This window comes from Apaloderma vittatum, unplaced genomic scaffold (assembly GCF_000703405.1).
Source record: "Apaloderma vittatum isolate BGI_N311 unplaced genomic scaffold, ASM70340v1 scaffold22449, whole genome shotgun sequence".
Taxonomy (NCBI): Eukaryota; Metazoa; Chordata; class Aves; order Trogoniformes; family Trogonidae; genus Apaloderma; species Apaloderma vittatum.
Window position 1 is genome coordinate 1 of NW_009736117.1, and position 18735 is coordinate 18735.

General features: G+C 42.4%; 1 protein-coding gene across 1 annotated transcript in view; it reads right to left on the bottom strand.

Moving 5' to 3' along the window:
• Positions 1–260: 260 nt before the first annotated feature.
• LOC104279541 (protein transport protein Sec31A-like) overlaps positions 261–18735 on the bottom strand; it is a gene marked incomplete at its 3' end in the record, with an annotated part of 21053 nt that continues 2578 nt past the window's right edge. The window contains exons 3-14 of the mRNA XM_009876859.1: positions 17471–17669; positions 15214–15309; positions 13306–13446; positions 10661–10803; positions 9601–9700; positions 8234–8395; positions 7877–8029; positions 6202–6435; positions 5537–5611; positions 3557–3607; positions 2672–2749; positions 261–336 (exon numbers count right to left, since the gene is read on the bottom strand). Of these exons, the coding sequence (XP_009875161.1) occupies positions 261–336; positions 2672–2749; positions 3557–3607; positions 5537–5611; positions 6202–6435; positions 7877–8029; positions 8234–8395; positions 9601–9700; positions 10661–10803; positions 13306–13446; positions 15214–15309; positions 17471–17669 (1508 nt within the window). The remainder of the gene's footprint in view (positions 337–2671; positions 2750–3556; positions 3608–5536; positions 5612–6201; positions 6436–7876; positions 8030–8233; positions 8396–9600; positions 9701–10660; positions 10804–13305; positions 13447–15213; positions 15310–17470; positions 17670–18735) is intronic.

The following is an 18735-nucleotide window of genomic DNA, read 5'->3' on the forward strand; positions in this document are numbered from 1 at the left end:
GTCCCTTCCAACCCCTGACATTCTGTGAACTGCATTTCAACAATGCGATGTACGTGTGCTGTGTTCTTCCTTTCCTTCCCTAAAGATGCTGTACTTTGAAGTGCCTTGAGATTGCTGTGAAATGAATGGAGTTACAAACAACTCACGATAATCCTTCAAAATCTGTGCAGAAATCGCCTTTTTACTGGAACACCAGTGTCAACATCAGTATTTACAAATATCAGCACATACAATGAAATCAATATTAAGTTGTTTTATACCTCCACTAATAGAGATGTTAAATGTCTTCTTTGCAGATCCCAAATCTTCTGTTTCTTCTTTATGGTCTTCCGCCCCCTAAGAGAAAGAAAAACACACTTTTTGAGATTATGTAAATACTTGGAACATACACACACATGTAAAAAAATATGACTCTTCCATTACAAGTTAGAGATAGACCTTCACACTACCAGTTGTCTAAGAGATTGTTAATTTCGAAGGGAAGAGTACCCATGTTGTTTGAACACTAACACTGTTTTTCAGCACAGGATAATCAACTTGCTGGTGCCAGTACAAAGCCACCTCCTAAGCATATGAAGAAAGGTCTGGGCTTATCAAAGGATCTCCAGTACACATAAGCACACCAGTATAAAATAACTGTTCTGAGAGATCAGTGAACTGTTTTGAAAAATGGATGCCAAGGAGAAAACATGTTGGAAGCCTCAGACTAACTACCAGGGAAGGCTTATGCATACACAGAGAACATAAATATCAGCAACCAGACACCTGGATCCTGGGTACTGATTTGCATAAGTGCATCTATGCCCATATACATACAACCTCCTCAGAGTGAACCAGTCAGAATCACAAAATCAGAAACCTCCCTTCCTTCCTCTTTCAACTACAACCCCTACCAAGAACAACCTACCATAATGCTAACTAGGTTTCACTTTGCTCCACTTAAGACTCACAGCTTATCCTTGAAACACTCTGCATACTAGGCATACACCCTAGTTTAATTAAGCAAAACACATGAACACATGCTTAAATTTTCAATACAGAAGTCATGTGGTCCACACAGCCTGAACACTCAGTACAGGAGTGCTCAGCAGAGAAAGCTGAATTTTTACAAAACTACCCCAGGAATTAAGACAGAGAGCATTTCCTGCAAGTACTTGGATTTTGGGATTTCAAACAAAACCTTTTGTTAATAAAAAACCCAAAAAACACCAGAAAGGAAGTCTCTCTCCACCACCAATTTTCACAGCATAGCCTAAGTGTCCAGAAACTGTTCCATAAACTGCCTTCTCTGTCACATGCGAGTGTGCTAGTATATGCAGTGGAGTATTCAAGAGTCTGACAAGAACACTCTGCTTACACACTCATCATTGAAACTGTACCTCACAAGAAGTATACATTGGACTGAGAACAGGCACTTGTGATAGGAAGGTTAAGTCTGAAACAAGCTTTGTCTTTGGCTCATGAAAGGAGGCAGAATCTAGAAAATTATTTTGCTGTCAGATAATGTGTGATGTGTTTTTGTATCAGTTTGAGAGCATGTGGTGACTATCACAGGAATAATGTGTCCATCCAGTCTGCCACTGTCTAATGTAGTTTTCCATGATGGCTGCCATATCACAGTTTTCCTGTTGCACAACAGCCTCCAGCTCCTCCTGTTTATTGCCCATGCTGCATGCACTGGTGTACAAACATTTCAGGGAGTACATAGTTTTCAGCCTTGAGGGGTGGTAGACCTTCTCGCTACCTAGGATGCCACATTGCCCCACAAGTGTTGGGCTATTACACCCAGGGTTCTCACCGGCAAGGTCAGTTACATCCCTGTCCCCCTTCAAAACTAGTTTAAAGCATTGTTAATGAGCCTCGTCAACTCATGTGCAAGGATTCTTCTCCCCTCATGGAGAGGATGAACTCCATCTGTCATAAGCAGACTCAGTGTCATGAAAGGTGGTCAAAAACCCCTGAAGTTCTGTCAGTGGCATCAATCTCTAAGCCACGTGTCAATCACATGGGTTCTTCTCTTTCCTTCAAAATTCCTTCCTGTCACTAGAGGGAATGAGGAGAACCCCACTTGTGATCCCAAGCCCTCAAGCAATCTCCCCAAAGCCCTGAAGTAATTTTTAATTGCTTTTGTACTCCTGCTCATAACCTCATCACTCCCCATCTCCATAACCAGCAGTGGGTAATGGTCTGATGGCCTCACCAGATTGGGGAGTTTCTTAGAAATGTCCCTAATCTGTGCCCCAGACCTCCCTGTGGGACAGATCTGGCCTGCAATATGGGACCCTCATTTCCCCTGAGAAGGGAATCCCCTACTACTATCACCTTTCTTTTTTTCTTGATTGCACTAGTCCTAAGTCATGGAAGTTCTAAGTGTTAGGGAAACATCAGAGTGAAAATTATGGCAGAATAATATCCTTGAGTCTGGTGCCAACTCAACTGTTACAAAACGAGCTCATTGTTCACTGCCACCAAAAATCTGATGATGTCTGAGGCTGATGAGAAAATCTCAAACAACTTCAGAAGAGTTCACAGTTTATTAATTCTAAACAAGTTCTATTATTTCCATATATCCTCAGCTCTAGGAAAAGGCAACAAAATAAAATGCTTTTAGTAGAAACAAAGTAAACACACAGGAGGTCAACGGGGTTAGCGTCTAGAGAGCAACAGATACCTCTCCCAAGGACTTCTCCTCTGTGGCCTGGTCTTTGTCACCCTCATTTGGCACAGTGTCATCAGATTCTCCAAGAGCCTTCAGCACAGAGAAGATGCCATAAAAAAACAAGCACCAGCAGAAGAGGAAGAAATACTTTGCACTGGAGAGTATTAGCACCTTCACACCAACAATAGCCAGAATCAGACTGCAAATCACAGAAATGCACTGGCAATATGTGCTTGAGTACAAACATGGTAGAGGCTGTCCGTTACCTTGTTCTTTGTCATTACACAATACCTTGTGCTGTTTTCATCTCAGCTGCCCGAAAACATGCAGCAAAATGTCTCTTTCCCATTAGGCAACTACAGATGACATCCAAAAAAGTCTCTAGTGCAGAAGCAATGCAGTTCCCCCATTATAGACTCAGGCTATTGCAATTATAACAGACAATGTTTGAACTCTATATATCACTCTTGCAGGTAAGTGTTGCAGGATCACCCTCAGTCCTGCTTTTTTTAAAGCCTGGGTAAGGTGCTGCTATAGAAACCATCTGCCAGGCAACAAGGCTCTGCCATATCTCACAGGCAGCACAAAGTGGACAAGACACAGGCAGCAAAAAGGAAGGGAAAAGGGACATCACTGACACCTTGAATTAAAAGCTGTGACAGAGTCCTTCATTGGGAAAGGAATGGGACATCTGAGTGGAAAAAAAAAAAGTGGTGTTTTTATTTTTCTTTTTAAATAGCTGCCTTCATTCTACCAAATGTAGGAACTTGTCTCATGGTGGGTTATTTGTTACTTACTTTGGGACAGCGACCAAGCTGAAAATAAAATTAATTCCTACTTCGCACATTAGCATGGCATTACAAAACTAAACACAGAGCCATACACATATTTTCTTACCTCTCTCAAGTCACCACCTGCAAGACTCTCTTTAATCAGAGTGGATGTTATCTAGAACATAATCAAGAATTAAGTAAGTGCCCTTCTGTTTTAGAGGCAGATCTCTCACTGATCTCTTGGATTGCAAAACTGGCACATGTTACTTGCATTACAGTTAATGTAAAATTAAAGCCATTTCCTTTCCCAGCCTGGCAATTGATTTACTGTTAAGCCTGCTGCACCCCAAGTTCTGACGGAAACAACAGCTGCTCTATGCTTTTATACCTTTACTTGTTAACTGAAGGGCCTCAAACCGTACTAGAGCTGCTTGAAACTTAAATTAAGAATTTAATATTATCAGAGCATGCACAGAAAACCCCTCAGTCTGCTCTCATTAGGGAAAATTAAGCAGTGACAATCCTTGTGGAGCAGGGAGCCTGCCTGTCAGGAAGCTGGGATTTCAAGCACAGCAGGCATACGGCTGTGGGCTAGGAATTTCCAAGGCATGGAAGTGTTAAAACACTCAGTATGTACTGCTTTTGAAAGCAAATCATAGCTCCACATTCAATTAAAGGTAATAAAAAAATACCAATTTAATGTACAGCATTCAGAATACATGCAGAAAATACTAGTTCAGCATACAGGAGCCTGGACTTCCTAATGCTAAAAAACCCACGGATTCACCTTCATCACAGAACGCTTTGCTGAGAAACAGCTACATGAAAACAGGGTCTTGCAACTCCCTTCCCCTGATCCTCAATATTAAAACAAGGGGGAAGGCCCAGCATTTCAGGCCTTTCAATTCAGCTATGCCCACTTCAACTAGATTTTCTAATCAAGATCTGCTTTTCAAAAACAGGATTTCCCTTTCTGTGGTTGCCTTTGACTCACGCAACAAAAATTTAGAAGCTGAGAGACTCAGCAAAATCATGATTTTTTAATGTAATTGTAGTAAGTTTGCCATTGAGGCCATTTAATTTGTAACCATAATAACATTTTTATGGAGCTGGTCTTTGAAAATAAAACACTAGTTTGATACAAGGAAAGTGAGGCAAACGTTCAAATCCACTGAATCATAACTGAGGAAATACTAGACAGTTCCTGGGTACCGCACTGAAAAAAACAAATAGCTAAAATGCAGAGCAGATATCCCTCTGTAACAACAAGGTAATAATATTCTTCCAACTTAGAAGAAAATTATGCTTAAGATGTGCAGGTTGCTTCCTGGTAGTCTGAAGTTTGCCTTTCCAAATGTAACCAGGTTTGATCTTTGTTCTCCCTTTTTTAATTTTTTTTTTTTTTTGTAAAAATGAATGATGTTCCACACAAAAAAGGACTACTCTAGGTTTTCCAAGACTGTTACTGGAAACCTGGAAACTGCTTACATGTTCTTGAACCAGAGAGCCTAAAACCAGATCAGATTCCAGGACACTACAGTAGAGAGATGTCATAAAGTTACATCAATAGCTTGAATCAACAAGTACCAAAGCTTCTTGATGGGTGAGAATTTCAGATCAACATTGGACAGTGAGATGTAGACACACCTCTGAAATCTGTTGCCTATTTTGAAACTTTCATTGAACAACCATTTTGCAAGATGACATAGCTAATAAAAAACCAGAGGAAATTACTTGTTGTAAGAATACTGAAGTTATGAGTTTTTTATCTAAATGATTTCTATCGTCCTTTGGAACAAAGTAAATCCTTAAATAATGCAATTATTCAAATCAGCTATGTTTAAACAGAGGCTCCGGCACCATGGGTAACAGTTGTATCGTGGCTATTAGGAGAGCTGCAGCACTGACAAATACTATCTACTGGGAAACACGCCAGAAAGAATGTGGTATAGAAATGTTTATGTGGGTACTGCTAATTGCTCTTCCACTCTCACAGGTAAATGAGTACTTCCACCATAGATGGCATCAATGTTTTAGGCTGTACTCTGCAGATACACCCATTAATAAATCATTTAACATAAGCACAGCTTCCAGGCACATTTACCTTCTTCTTCACATCATCTTTCCTGTATCCCAAGAGCTCAAGGTATTTAACACGTGAATCCTCTTCAAAGTTCACCTTTAAAAAAACCCAGAACGTTAAAGAATATATTGCAATTCACAATTTTTCATTTCCTCCCTCACTGGCTATTTACCTGGCTGGCACAAATCACCCAGTGAGAGCTAGTGACTGTAGAGACTGAATGTAATAAAAAAACCTCAAAATGTTTTCAGTGACTTGTGCACCTGAGCAAAGCTTCAATCTGGCTATTGAAGGTGAACAATCTGCTTATCTGCTTCACTTAGAAACCTCTAAATGTTCATAGTGAGCAGTGACATGCATATCTAAGGCCATCCCAAAGCTTCATCCCTTCTCAGCAGCACCCTGTACAAAGATGCACTGATGAGGGATGTCAAAAGACACAGGATACCTTCTTCCAAGCCTTGGCTTCTGCCATGATTTCTCATGAATCTCACAAAAATCCCTGGCCCTGAGGACCCTCTTTCTTGTTGCAAGCCTACACCAGTGACAGGACTTATGGGCACTATTGCCACTTTTTGTTCTCAGCATCTCTTCCACATCTGTCCACAACAATGGACACAAGGAATCATTTCTGCACTGACTTTCCAAGTCAGTGGAGAACTCCTGAAATGCTGTTACCCTCTTACCTTTAAGAAGGCCCACACATTTTTCTCAAAGTCAGCCTGGGCCATGTCGATTTTCTTCTGGCAGTAGCTGACAAAGCCTTCGGACTGCACAGCCTCCTGCAGCTGGTTTGAGCGGGCCAGGAACTCTTTCTCTGTAACAACTTGGCTCACGTAGACATGGTAATGCTGCTGCTGCTCAATGCCTGGCTGTTGCTGAGACTTGGCATTCTGAAATGTAACCAACTTGCCTCCAAACTGTAATTGAGACACATAGGCAGTATGTAAAAATAGAAGCATACATTGGAGTATATATGAAAAAGTATGTGCATACACATATATATGTATGCATGTGCTATCATATACCATATACATGCTTATCATCCAATGGGCAAAGGTTCCAACTCATAGATTTTTTTTTTTTTTCTTCCACCACCTCTTATTTCTATGTATGCAAGGAGCTTGCTGGATAAGTGGATGCACATTTAATAACATTTATAAGTACAGCTAATCCTGCCCCTGTTTCTTCTCAGGCAAAAGACTGATTAGAAACTGAGAACTAGGGCTGTGGACCTGTACACTGCCCAGCAAAAATGGAGTACCTTATGATATTGCAATGTAATTACAAAAAAAAACTATGCATCATTAAATAAATGCTCAGGAATGTTGTCTGCTCCACTCTTTGCAGGCTGTTTACCAGTTAAAAGCCTGCTGAGAGATGGGCAGTAAAGTTGCTTCATCATTTGGAGAGAGGTAAAATCAACAGGAGAAAAAAAATAGAAAGGATTTATGATATTATTTAATTCTATAGCTCAAAGTTAATTTACACAGGTCAGTCCCATAAATGACAAAGTCAGCATTACAAAAAGCCTAGCCAAGAAAAAAACTGGCAGCCAGCTCCTGGAAAACAAATAAAGAAATAAACTCCATAATAAAATGACATCAATCAGTGACTGGCAACATCTCTGACGGGAGAAAATTGCATTTAATTTCTGCATCAGATTGTGAATAAAAACACACAGAATGCTGAAAATTGAGTAGTATTGAAAATTGAGTAGTATTTTGGCAAATAAACCCTTTTCAAATGGACAGGCTAAAATCTTCAGGAGAACCCTAAGAAATGGCCCATGGGTCTAGAAAACAAGCCCGAAGTAAAGGCAATGAGCAAACAACTGCTCTCTCAAAAAGCAAGACCATGCCATCCTCTCATCTGGGTTCCCTGCAAATCAACCAGCCACAGAGGAATCTAGCCATCTACTGCTACAGCACTCCTGATACCTTGATCAGAGCTAACCTGAGTACTCTCCACCCCACTAACTCATATAATAGCTTCCAACTGCACTCAAGATACTTGCCCAGTTTGGTCTCGTTTCACCTCTCAACATATATTTGTCTACTTCAGCACAACCACTACACAAATAAAAGCAAAGCCCTGATCCAAAACCAGAAAGAAACAAGTGCCTGTTGGCAAAACACCATCTCCTTGTTTCTTTTTCCCAAGCATTCTTGTCACACTTTTGCTGGCTTGTTGTCCCCAAGCACCCACTCTGGAAGCTGCCACAAACATCTCCCGCCATAACAACAAACAAGAAACTCTTCCAAGCTGGAGCATTGAACTGCCTTCTTCCTAAAGTATTTCACAAGTCCCACCACTATCTTCCTGCCTGGCCAACCATGTCCAGCCTTGTCTCTTGCTTACCGAGAACGATGCACCTACAGGTCGCCGGATCCATTTGGGTGGTTTCTTTAGGGGCAAAACAACACTCTGTGGGGTGGTGTTCTGGGGAAGCTGCAGGGGTGGCAGGGGTTGTCCTGTACCAAATGGATCGAGATTCCCAAAAGATGATGAAAGCTTCAATAACAAAAGAAGGGAAAAAAAAAACCAAAACATACAAAAGTAACATATCTCCAATAAAGCAAACATAAGCATTTACTTGCACTGGATTGGTACTCCTGCAAGCAGGGCTGCAGACAGCCACTAAAGATTTCCCACGAACCCACATTCTCCCCCCATTCCCCTTTCTGTCTATATTCTTAGGTGAACATTTCTCAATACCTGGTCAACTTGCTTCTGCCTTAAGCCATCCATGCTGCCTCCCATGATCGAGTAAACACTGATCCGTCCATCGAATGAAGCTGCAGACAAGACAGCAGGGTTCCTAGGACACCACTGGATATCAAAGCACCACTGTGTGTTTGTGGGCAACTCGTGCAATACCTGTGCAGCAAAATCAAGTCAAACAAATCAGTGCTTTTATGGGAGTGCCATTTCCAACAGCAACCATTCTTCTGCCTGCCTTGAAACTGGTCTGGTCTGCTCTTCTTGTAACCCAGCAGCCTCCACATCACAGTACACACTGACACTGGGCAAACTCTGACAGTCCCCAACCAGGAGATTATCATACACCGCTTTATTTCCTTCTCCTCCTATCATATCTTCTGTTTAATTTGCACACAACAAACTATGCAGGTGGGGTATGTCTGTGCTGTCCCACTGCAAACTGTGAGCTGCTGCTGATATTCATGCTAGCTAATTCAGAGGTAATCTGTGTATCTCCACACACTACATGGAGATGTGACCACGCTCCAAAGTAAGTCCATTTCCACAGGTGAATCCTCTCCTGCCCTGGAACAGATAAGCCACCTCTGCAGCAGGCTTTTAACCATAAACTCAGTAGAAACTCAAAGAGAAAAAATGCTAACTGCCTCACTGTCTGCCAGGAAACTGTTTCTTGTTTTTAATAAAAACATATAGGGTGATTCCTCCTCATGTAAAGCCTTCCTAACAGCTCAGAATCCAGCTCAGGTAACTCATGTACCACCTCATAGCTTTTGCACTTCTGGAACAATGTCTGAATTTTAGCAATACTTCTCACTCTGTCCTCCAGGACTACAGTCTAGAGGAAAATACTCAAGTTGCCTAAAAAAAAGGATCTGCATCCCCTTTGAAATGTACCCCCAGGCCCAAAAGGGCAGTGGGAATCCATTCAAGTGGCTCTCACTGATCTGCCACTATTGTAGTAACCTACAACATCCCTGTGGTCTGGATAAGAGAAGCAAAAAGGCAATTGCCAACAGTAATCCAGACACATTGGGCCCAAACCAAAACAGTAGGAAGCAAATACTTTAAGTGGGGCCATTTCTATCCCTTAAAATGAGCAGGGACCTTTCTACTTCACAGGAGAAGCAGTAAGGACAAATGTGTAATACTGGCTACTGCCAGTAGGAATGAATTTATTGCTAGGAAGGAATCCTGCACCACTAGAATAAGCTCAGAAGGCACATATACCAAACACAAGTACACAGAATAGGGAGAAACATCCATAGAAGCATCACTCCTAGGAATGCAAGAACACCATATGCTTTGCATGTGTCACTGCGCCATCTCTGGGCAGATATTTTTAAGCAGTGTGCGTACAATACCTCGCCTGTGTTAGGGTTGGAGCAGAGAATTTTAGCATCCTTCCCACAGCTAAGTAGCAGCTCTGAATCCGCCACACTCCAGGCAATAGTCAATATGCCCCTGCGTGAAAAGTCACAACAAAAAAAAAGTTCAACGTAAATGCAAAATGGTGATAAATTAAGCACATTTGTAAGTTGAATTTCTACACTAGCTGAGCATTCCACCTCAAAATGCCCTCCCCACTCCTTCCTCTTACAAGAGGAGAAAGTTTTCAATTTTCACAGCACTTTATTTAGTCAAATACATGCTTTCTATTTTATGCATTATAAAGGTATAAAGGTGCAGCAGGCATTGTGTCTGAAAAATAAATGCAAGAGTCACGCCAGACAACCTGAACACCAGTGTAACAAAATGGTTTGTTTGCCTCCAGTATCATTAACATACAGGGTGCAAATCTGGTCACCAGCTATGAAGTTTGTAAGCTTCTTTTGTTAGTAAGAGATTCAAGTCAGCAGAACCATTGGCAGCAGTTTGGGTAGAAGCTGCACCACACTTATTGCTGTTCTTTGTCCTTAAATCAAGCACTGGGTTTGGACAGTAAGGAAAGCTTCACTAACAATTGAGGAGGGATGAGAATTTAACAAAATCTTCCCAAATGTACAGCATTTAGGGGACTGAGGAGCAGAGAGATAGTGCATGTTCACATGTGAGTATGTGCTCAGGTGCATCTTTAGTCCATTATTCGGGCAAAATTAATTACTACCAATCCTTTGCACCTCAGCTCCCTCTTCTTGAAAAGCACAGAAAAACTAAAACAAACTAGCAACTTCAGCATTTCAGCAAGAGGATTTTTTTTTCAATTTTGGGGCTTGTTCTCTTCAAAGCAGCAGGCCCCAAATAGGTAAGACCTTCAGGACACGAGGTTGGCTAGTCAGCAAGCCAGCATATAACTGCTGGAATCACCACCTCCAACTACGTGAGCCTTCACAAGGAACTAAGCAGGAAGTCAGATGTACAAACTGGTATGCAGCCATTAACAATGCAAATCCCATGGAGCAGCAGGCTACCTAAGACTTGTACCTTGAATGGCTTTCTAGAACACGAAGCGGTGAGGAGGCAAATCTTAGGTCCCACATCTGAATCACAGGCAACCTGTCATCCTCTGAGGCCAAAACCATTTGCGTAGCAACATCAGGGTGCCAGGCCAGACCCGAGCAGTGCATCTGCGGGACAACATTGTGCCACAGCACAAAATAACTACTCAGCATTAAAAGACAAAAGACAACTAGCCTAAATATGTGTACACGCATGAGAGAATTTGCAGCTGTGTTTCTGGGCATTACGTATGACTGCATTGAGACTGGGATACTCTCCTTGTTTCCATGAGTAAGGAGACTTGCAGTTAGTTTCCTAAACATCTCTCAAAGACATGACTGTGCTGTCTTGGTCACAGTCTTATGTTCTAATATAAGAAAATTCTAGAATCCTGTTTATAAATGTTTTTCTCTAATATTTTTACTGATATTTTAATAAATGCCATTGTTAGTGAACACTGTACGACTGGACTACAATCACATGATGAAGACAGCCTACTGTACTGATGTTATGTTAGGTAACAAATACATAAAGCATTGAGAGTTATGCCGTTTATCAAAGCAAGAGTGCAGCGACCAAGCAGTTACTTCAGGAGCTTTACTCATTTGTAAATTACATTCCGAACTCTTGTTACCTCTTCAAAGTTTGTTACAGCAATATTCCATTTAAAATATATAGAATCATACAAATATGTCATTCTCTGCAAGCTCACCAGGCATTTACAGTGCCTGAGGAACCGGCATGGTGACCATAACTTTGACAGGCAGCATCCTCTGTAACCTACTCAATGGCAACACTGCCCTACAGTGCTCTCCACCACAGACCATGCCACCTCCTTTCTTCATAGTAGCTAGTATGGTTTGGGTTTGGTTGGAAACTGTTGATAGTACAGGGATGTTCTAGTTACTGCTGAGCAGTGCTTACAGAGTCAAGGCTGTGGGTGTGCAAAAAAGTTCAGAGGGGACACAGCTGGGACAGCTGACCCCAAATGACCAAAGGGATAGTCCATACAATATGATGTCATGCTCAGTATATAAAACCGGGAGAAGAAGGAAGGGAGGGATGTTCAGAATGATGGTGTTTGTCTTCCCAAGTCATCTTCATGCATGATGGAGCCCTGCTTTCTTGGAGATGGCTGAACACCTGCCTGCCCATGGAAAGTGGTGAATAAATTCCTTAATTTTGTTTTGCTTGTGCACACAGCTTTTGCTTTAGCTATTTATCTATCAGCAAGTTTGCTGATGATACAAAACTTGGAGGAGTGGCTGACACACTAGAGGACTGTGTTGCTATCCAGCATGACCTGGGCAGGCTGAAGAGCTGGGCAGAGAGAAACCTAACAAGGGCAAATGCAGGGTCCTGCACCTGGGAAGGAACAAACGCATGCACCAATACAGACCAGGTGTAGACCTGCTGGAAAGCAGCCCTGAGGACAAGGATTTTGGAGTCCTGGAAAACAATAAGTTAACCATGAGCCAGCAGTGCGCGCTTGTCAGAAAAGGCAAAGGTATCCCGGGCTGCGTTAAGAAGAGTGTGGCCAGCAGGTCAAGTGAGGTCATCCACCCCCTCTGTTCTGCCCTAGTGAGGCCACATCTGGAATACCACATCCAGTTTGGGCTTCCCAGTTCAAGAGAGACAGGGAACTTCAGGAGAGAGTCCAGCAGATGGCGAGAAGATGACTGGGGGACTGGAGCACCTCTCTTACAAAGAAAGGTTGAGAGAGCTCGGGCTATTTAGCCTGGAGAAAAGATGACTGAGGAGATCTTACCAATGTCTCTAAATATCTAAAGGGTGGGTGCAGGGAGGATGGAGCCAGACTCTTTTCAGTAGTGTCCAGTGACAGGAGAAAAGGCAATTGGCCCAAGCTGGAACACAGGAAGTTTCATCTAAATATGAGGAAGAACTTCTTTACTGTGAGGGTAACAAAGCACTGGAACAGGCTGCCCATGGAAGTTGTGGAGTCTTTGGAGACTTTCAAAATGCACCTGGACACAATCCTGCTTTAGCAGGGTGTTGGACCAGATGATCTCTAAAGGTCCCTTCTAACTCCGACAATTCTGTAAATTGTCTTTATGTCAACTCATAGGCCTCCTCGCTTTTAGTCTTCTGATTCTCTTCCCACCCCACCAAGAGGAAAAAGTGAGCAATTGGCTGCATGGGGCTCCAATGCTGGGTGGGGTTAAGCCATGACACAGGGCTCACTCAGCCCTTGTGCTCATCCCACCTGTGATGCTTAAGCACTAAGTCATTATGTCACCTTCTCTGTGCTCACTCAGAGCACATCGGCTGCAACCTCATCTCTGCAGCACTCAACATACAATTTCTGACTAGCTGAATAAAAAAAAAATCTTGCTGTGGTAGCCCCAAACAGAACAGTAATGGCTTTCTCCAAACCTATCACTCCAATAAGAAATCTGAGTGCCTTGCATCTAAAATGCAGACAATCTCTCTGTATATATGTAGCCTTTTAAGAGAAAGCATTAGACATTTATCATGTCATAAGAAGCCAGGCCAGGCACCAGTATATTTATGTCCTGTAACAGAGGGTGCTATGACCTGCCCCCTACATGCCAAGAGGCACCCCACATCTCTCCACAAGCACCTGTGCAGCCACATGAGAGCTAACTCACCCGGTTATTGTGGTCACTGACTTTGATGATGGGTTCGTTCTTCCTGAGATCCCACACAGTAGCTCGGCCGCTGGGGCTGGCAGATGCCAGGATGTGCTGGACTTGCCTGTTCCATGCGATGCAGCTGATGTCCTCGAGAGGCTGTCGTGCACACAGAAAAGCCTGTCACAACCTTTCCAAATCAAAGACTCAAAACGTGTTATTTCTGGGACTTGCTAAATGACAAATCTGCACGGAGACTCATCCCAGGTACTACATATGTTTTGGTTTCCTATATATATACATTGTAGGGTAGAACACCTGAAAACACTGATTTATAACCTGCTACTACTACTCTGACACCTGCATCTTCTGCTTTACAATATCTTACATCAGTCACTTAAAGAAGATCAAGCACAACTGTCTTCAAGAACAGAAAACTACTCCATGAAAGTATATCCAGGTATATCAATTGTCCTGTTGCTTTGGACTTACCAAAGCTTTTGACTTACCAAAAAAAAAAAAAAAAAAGTCTGCTTTAAGGAATTCTGTGGGGGTTTTTATTCCCCTCCAAATGCTTATTTTAGTCCAAAAATTAAACACAATGTTAACTCAGTCCTTGTTGCACTACTATTTTCAGCTGTCATTAAGCATTTGGACCTAAAGACTTCCCATCCTAAAAATCCTATATGGCCAACTTTAACGTGTACAACTTCCAAAATGCCCACATGATAATAAATGACTGAGACTAATCAAAGTATCCAAGCCCACAGAGTTTAAACTAAAAATCTTAAAGCTGAAGATTACTTCTCATTTCCTCACTTCATTGTCTCCAAATTATCATGCAGTAATAAAATCATGTTCCAGAAACCACAAAGTCATGTAATTTTGTAACAGCTACAAAAACGTAGATGCATTGAAACAACTTCCTCCCATTATTCTATTTCATCACAAGGCACAATGTAAAAAAGGCTAGTTTTTCCCCACAGATCTTCTGTAAGAGAGGCTAAACACTGGCCCTCACTTAAGTATAGCAATTAAACACTTCCTGAAACCCCTGAAGGTAACTGCCAAACCTACTGCCTCTTCTTCTGACTTCTCTGTAGCTGCTTTTTGTCTTCCTCTCATTTTCCTCAGTCTGTACTTTCCTGATCGTCAAATTCATGCAGAGAAAGACTAGAAGATGTGCAATGGTTATGGATATTTATAAAGTGGTATAACCTGAGAGACTTTGCTTATTACTTGCTGCTCGATAAAATGCAACATTCCTCAAAGACTAAGGAGATACTTCAGCTTTCCCTTGCCAAATACAATTTAAAAAAAAAAAAAAATCCCACCACATGAAGGCATGAATCAACTGCTTGTACAACCAGCGAAAACTGCAGGTCTGTAAACCACTCACTACATGGACATGTGCATGCTTGTGCTTACACAGCCAGGAAACTGCACCCCAGGGGCTAGAAAAGCAGTAACGGTGACTTATAGAGCTGGGCAAAACAAAGTTAGACACAAACTATGGCAAAATAGTACTTCCTTCCAAAAGTATCCTACACATATGCTCATGGACTCCTGGCTTTGAGTCACAGGCACACCACGAGGCAAAAAAAAAATCTCAAAACCAACAGTCTAATAAGTGTATTACAAAAATCAAGTACCAACGGAAGGCCTATTTTGTTGGCTTTCAGGAAAGCTGTTGGAGAACAGCATGCAGGAACATATTTTTCTTTATTTTGACACAGACAGAGATCCGCTGTACCATCCCTTAAGGACTGTATCTAACATTGCCAAAAATCTAGCTCATGGCTAACTACAATTAACTACTACCCAAGTCAGGCTTGCCCCACCCCTCTTGTGAGCACTCAACTCAGACAACGTGCGTATTTTTATATTAGTCTGCTCTGTCGTATTTAACAAACACAAATATGGTACCTGTGTCTTCATTCCTGGTGTCATTGGCGTGGCAAAACTGTTCAAGTCCCAGATATAGATTTCAGACTCATTAGCACCAGAGGCCACCAGATTAGTCTGTAAGACACATTAATAGATGTTAAGAGTATTTTCAGCATCAGCTTTCACAGTCTTAGCTGCTGGGAGGCATCAGATCCGAAGGACTGTGCCAATTTCTTGTATCAGTTCAGTACACAGTCTTTGGCTCACACAGAGCAGCTTAGGGAAAAAAACCAAGTTTTTTTGAGACTGCAGGTAAGACTGAGTTATTAAAAAAATCCATATACACTGCACTAGACTGGCATGCCGAGACCAAAATTCCCACTTTGTGGAGTGGTCCCCCACTGCATAGCAAACACCCATGAGGAGACTGCAGGGCTGTAGCCATGGACAGATGAGCGGAAAGCAGTTACAATTCTGGGAGAGGACAGACAAGAAAGCAACATCGCAAGCATCACTGCCACAGAGAGAAGCGCAGAACTTTGCTCTGGGCAGGCCACAACACGTGGGGCTGTCTGGAAGGAATGACATTTATGCCTCCACCAGTGAACAGCATCCTGCCCACAGTGAGTGCAATCATCCAGAGCAATTCTCCTTCTGGGATGCAAAAGTCCATGCAGGTCCACAGGAGCTGAGGGCACAGAAGACCCTTTGATGATGTCCCCCGGCTAGTGACAAACAAGTCCTGGCTTCCTAACAGGCAGAAAGGGAAAGGAAGCAATTCAGAGAGGACGTGATGAACAGAGGGTGGTCTTGCTGAAAGGGGCAGAAGTGCTATTTAGGAAACAAATTCAAATGAATTCTCACACAGCTGGTGGGCACAAGAAAAACCAACCCACTCTATCTAGAAAGAAGTAAATGCTCATTAGTGATGGAGGTAAGTTTGTTGGCTTTGAGAGCTCTTCTGCCAAAGAGGCCACATCACTGTGTTTACTGTTCTGTCTTCTCTTTCCAAGTAACAATACTTAGAGGTCTTGAAGATGGCTCCTACTCAATGACAGAAGGAGGTACCTAAAATCTGATGTCATCGGAAACATGAGTGTGATGAGAACATTGGCGCAGTATGTGGGAACTAAAAAAGCAGACTGGCTAAAACCACTACTTCATACATAAGCTGAGCTAAAAGGACCCACTCAGCTGACAACATAAACTGATGCAGGGAAGGAATGAACCAGACACCTTAAACTCTAGCTCTATCAATGATCTGGATGAGGTGATCAAATGTACATGCAGTAAAGTCTGCAGATGACACTGGGAGTGTTGGTCTGTGCAAGGGTAGGATGGCTCTACAGAGAGACCAAGACAGGTTGGATGAAGTCAGTTGTATGAGTTTTAACAAGGTCAAGTGCCAAGATCTGCAGTTTGGTCACAAGAACCCCAGGCAGTGCTACAGGTTTGGGGAAGAGTGTCTGAAAAGCTGCCCTGCAAGAAAGGTGTGCCAGTTGACAACTGGCTAAAGATGAGCCAACAGTGTGCCCAGGTCACCAAGAAGGCCAACGGCATCCTGGCCTGCATCAAAAATATTGTGTCCAGCAGGGCTAGGAAGTGATCATTCCTCTGTACTCAGCACTGGTGAGGCCATAGCTTGAGTACTGTGTTTAGTTTTGGATGCTGTAGCATAAGGAAGACACTGAGGTGCCCAAGCAAGTCCAGAGAAGGGCAGCAAAGCTGGTAAGGGGTCTGGAGATCATCCCAGGAGCAGCTGGGATTGTTTAGCCTGAAGAAGAGAAGGCTCAGGGGAGACCTTAGTGCTCTCTACAAATACCTGAAAGGAGGCTGTAATGAGGTCAGTGTTGGTCTCCTCTTCCAAGTAACAAGAGACAGGACAAGAGGAAATTGCCTCAAATTGCACCAGAGGAGGTTTAGACTGGACATTAGGAAAAATTTCTTTGCTGAAAGAGTGGTGAAGCATTAGAACAGGCTGCCCAGGGCAGTGGTGGAGTCACCAGCCCTGGAGGTGTGTAGTTGTGGCATTTTGGGACACAGTTTAGTGATTGTGGTGGTGTTGGGTTGACGGTTTTACTTAGAGGTCTTTTCCTACCTTAATGATTCCATGATTCTTTCATTCCCCATCCCAAAATGCCAGTATAGTTTTTTTTTTACTCAATACAAAAAGACACTCAAACACCAAATTTAGTTTATGCTTTTCAGGGGATGAGAAAAGCACAGAAACATTTAAGGTTAAAAGATAGACCATTCATCTATAATGGTATGTGATAAAGAACAGCAGAACACCAACCTGGAACATGTTGACATCGAGTGCTCTTACAGGTCCTGTGTGCTTGTCTTTTTGGGCAATTATTACTTCAGTGTCTCCAGCTATGATTTTGGCTGGGTCATACAGTATGACATTTCCGTTTTCACCCCCGGCAATCAGGACTCCAGAGATTCTCTCACCAGAGGTCGTGCTGTGTGGCCCCCAGATCAACTTGTGGTATCTGTAAGACACAGAAGGCCCCACATTCTACAACCATCCACCACGAGCTTCACATATGCTGCTGCATCCCATTTTGCTCAGCTCTGCTAAAGCCTCCAGACTGCTGCTAACAGACAGAGCAGACGCACCAGAGAACAGCACTGCTTGCATCTCTCCTTAAGCATGAATCCCTGTACTTACGAAGCCCTCCATCAGAAAGACATGCTCCAGTTCTGCTAGTTATGAAGACAGAGGGTCACAATGTCCACAACCAATAACCTGGTAATGGAAAATGTCTCTCATCTTCTGGCTGCAAAATCAGGTAAGTACTCCCAATCACATGTGATTTTGAGCTCACCTTTACAAAACAATAGGAGTAATCAGAGTAACGACTGTAAGTCCATCTGACCAGAGCCCGAAGGTAAATCTCTACTATTTGTGAGGAACTCTTCATACAAGAGAGGAAAAAGAATGAGAAAAATTCCAAATCGATTTCTATATCCGTGCTTCTAGATATAAAACCATTCCATCTGCTGTACTGGAGGCTCAGTGGATGAACTACTTATCATCACAGACACGTGTCTCTTGGACCACAGTCCACCTTCCAGGCTACATTAAGAAGAATTAAACATACTTCCAGAAATTAAGTATTTTTACACCACAACTTCCATCTGCATGTACTCAAATTTCCTTCAACTCAGTGAACTTGCTGTATGTGGAAAACATCATTCCTTTGTATACAACCATGCACAGAATGATTTTCTTCTACATAAAGTGACACACTGTCACATATCAGCTCTTATGCAAACAGAAAGCAAACCCACATTGACTACAAGGTTTCAAGGAGTTACTTTAGCATTCACTGTGTTATTATTAATCTCTTCATTATCTCTGGACAACCTTCTTTAAATCACAGCAACTTCAGTGATAAAATACATACTGCAGAAAGCTAGACAAAGAGGATATGCTGGATGAGAAATACAGTAATAGCCAAGTGCTCAGCCTCTTAGTGCAGTGTTCAGATTACAGTGTGGATTCAAAGAACAATGCTACAAACAGAACTTGGTCTGTGATACGAGATAGACTCT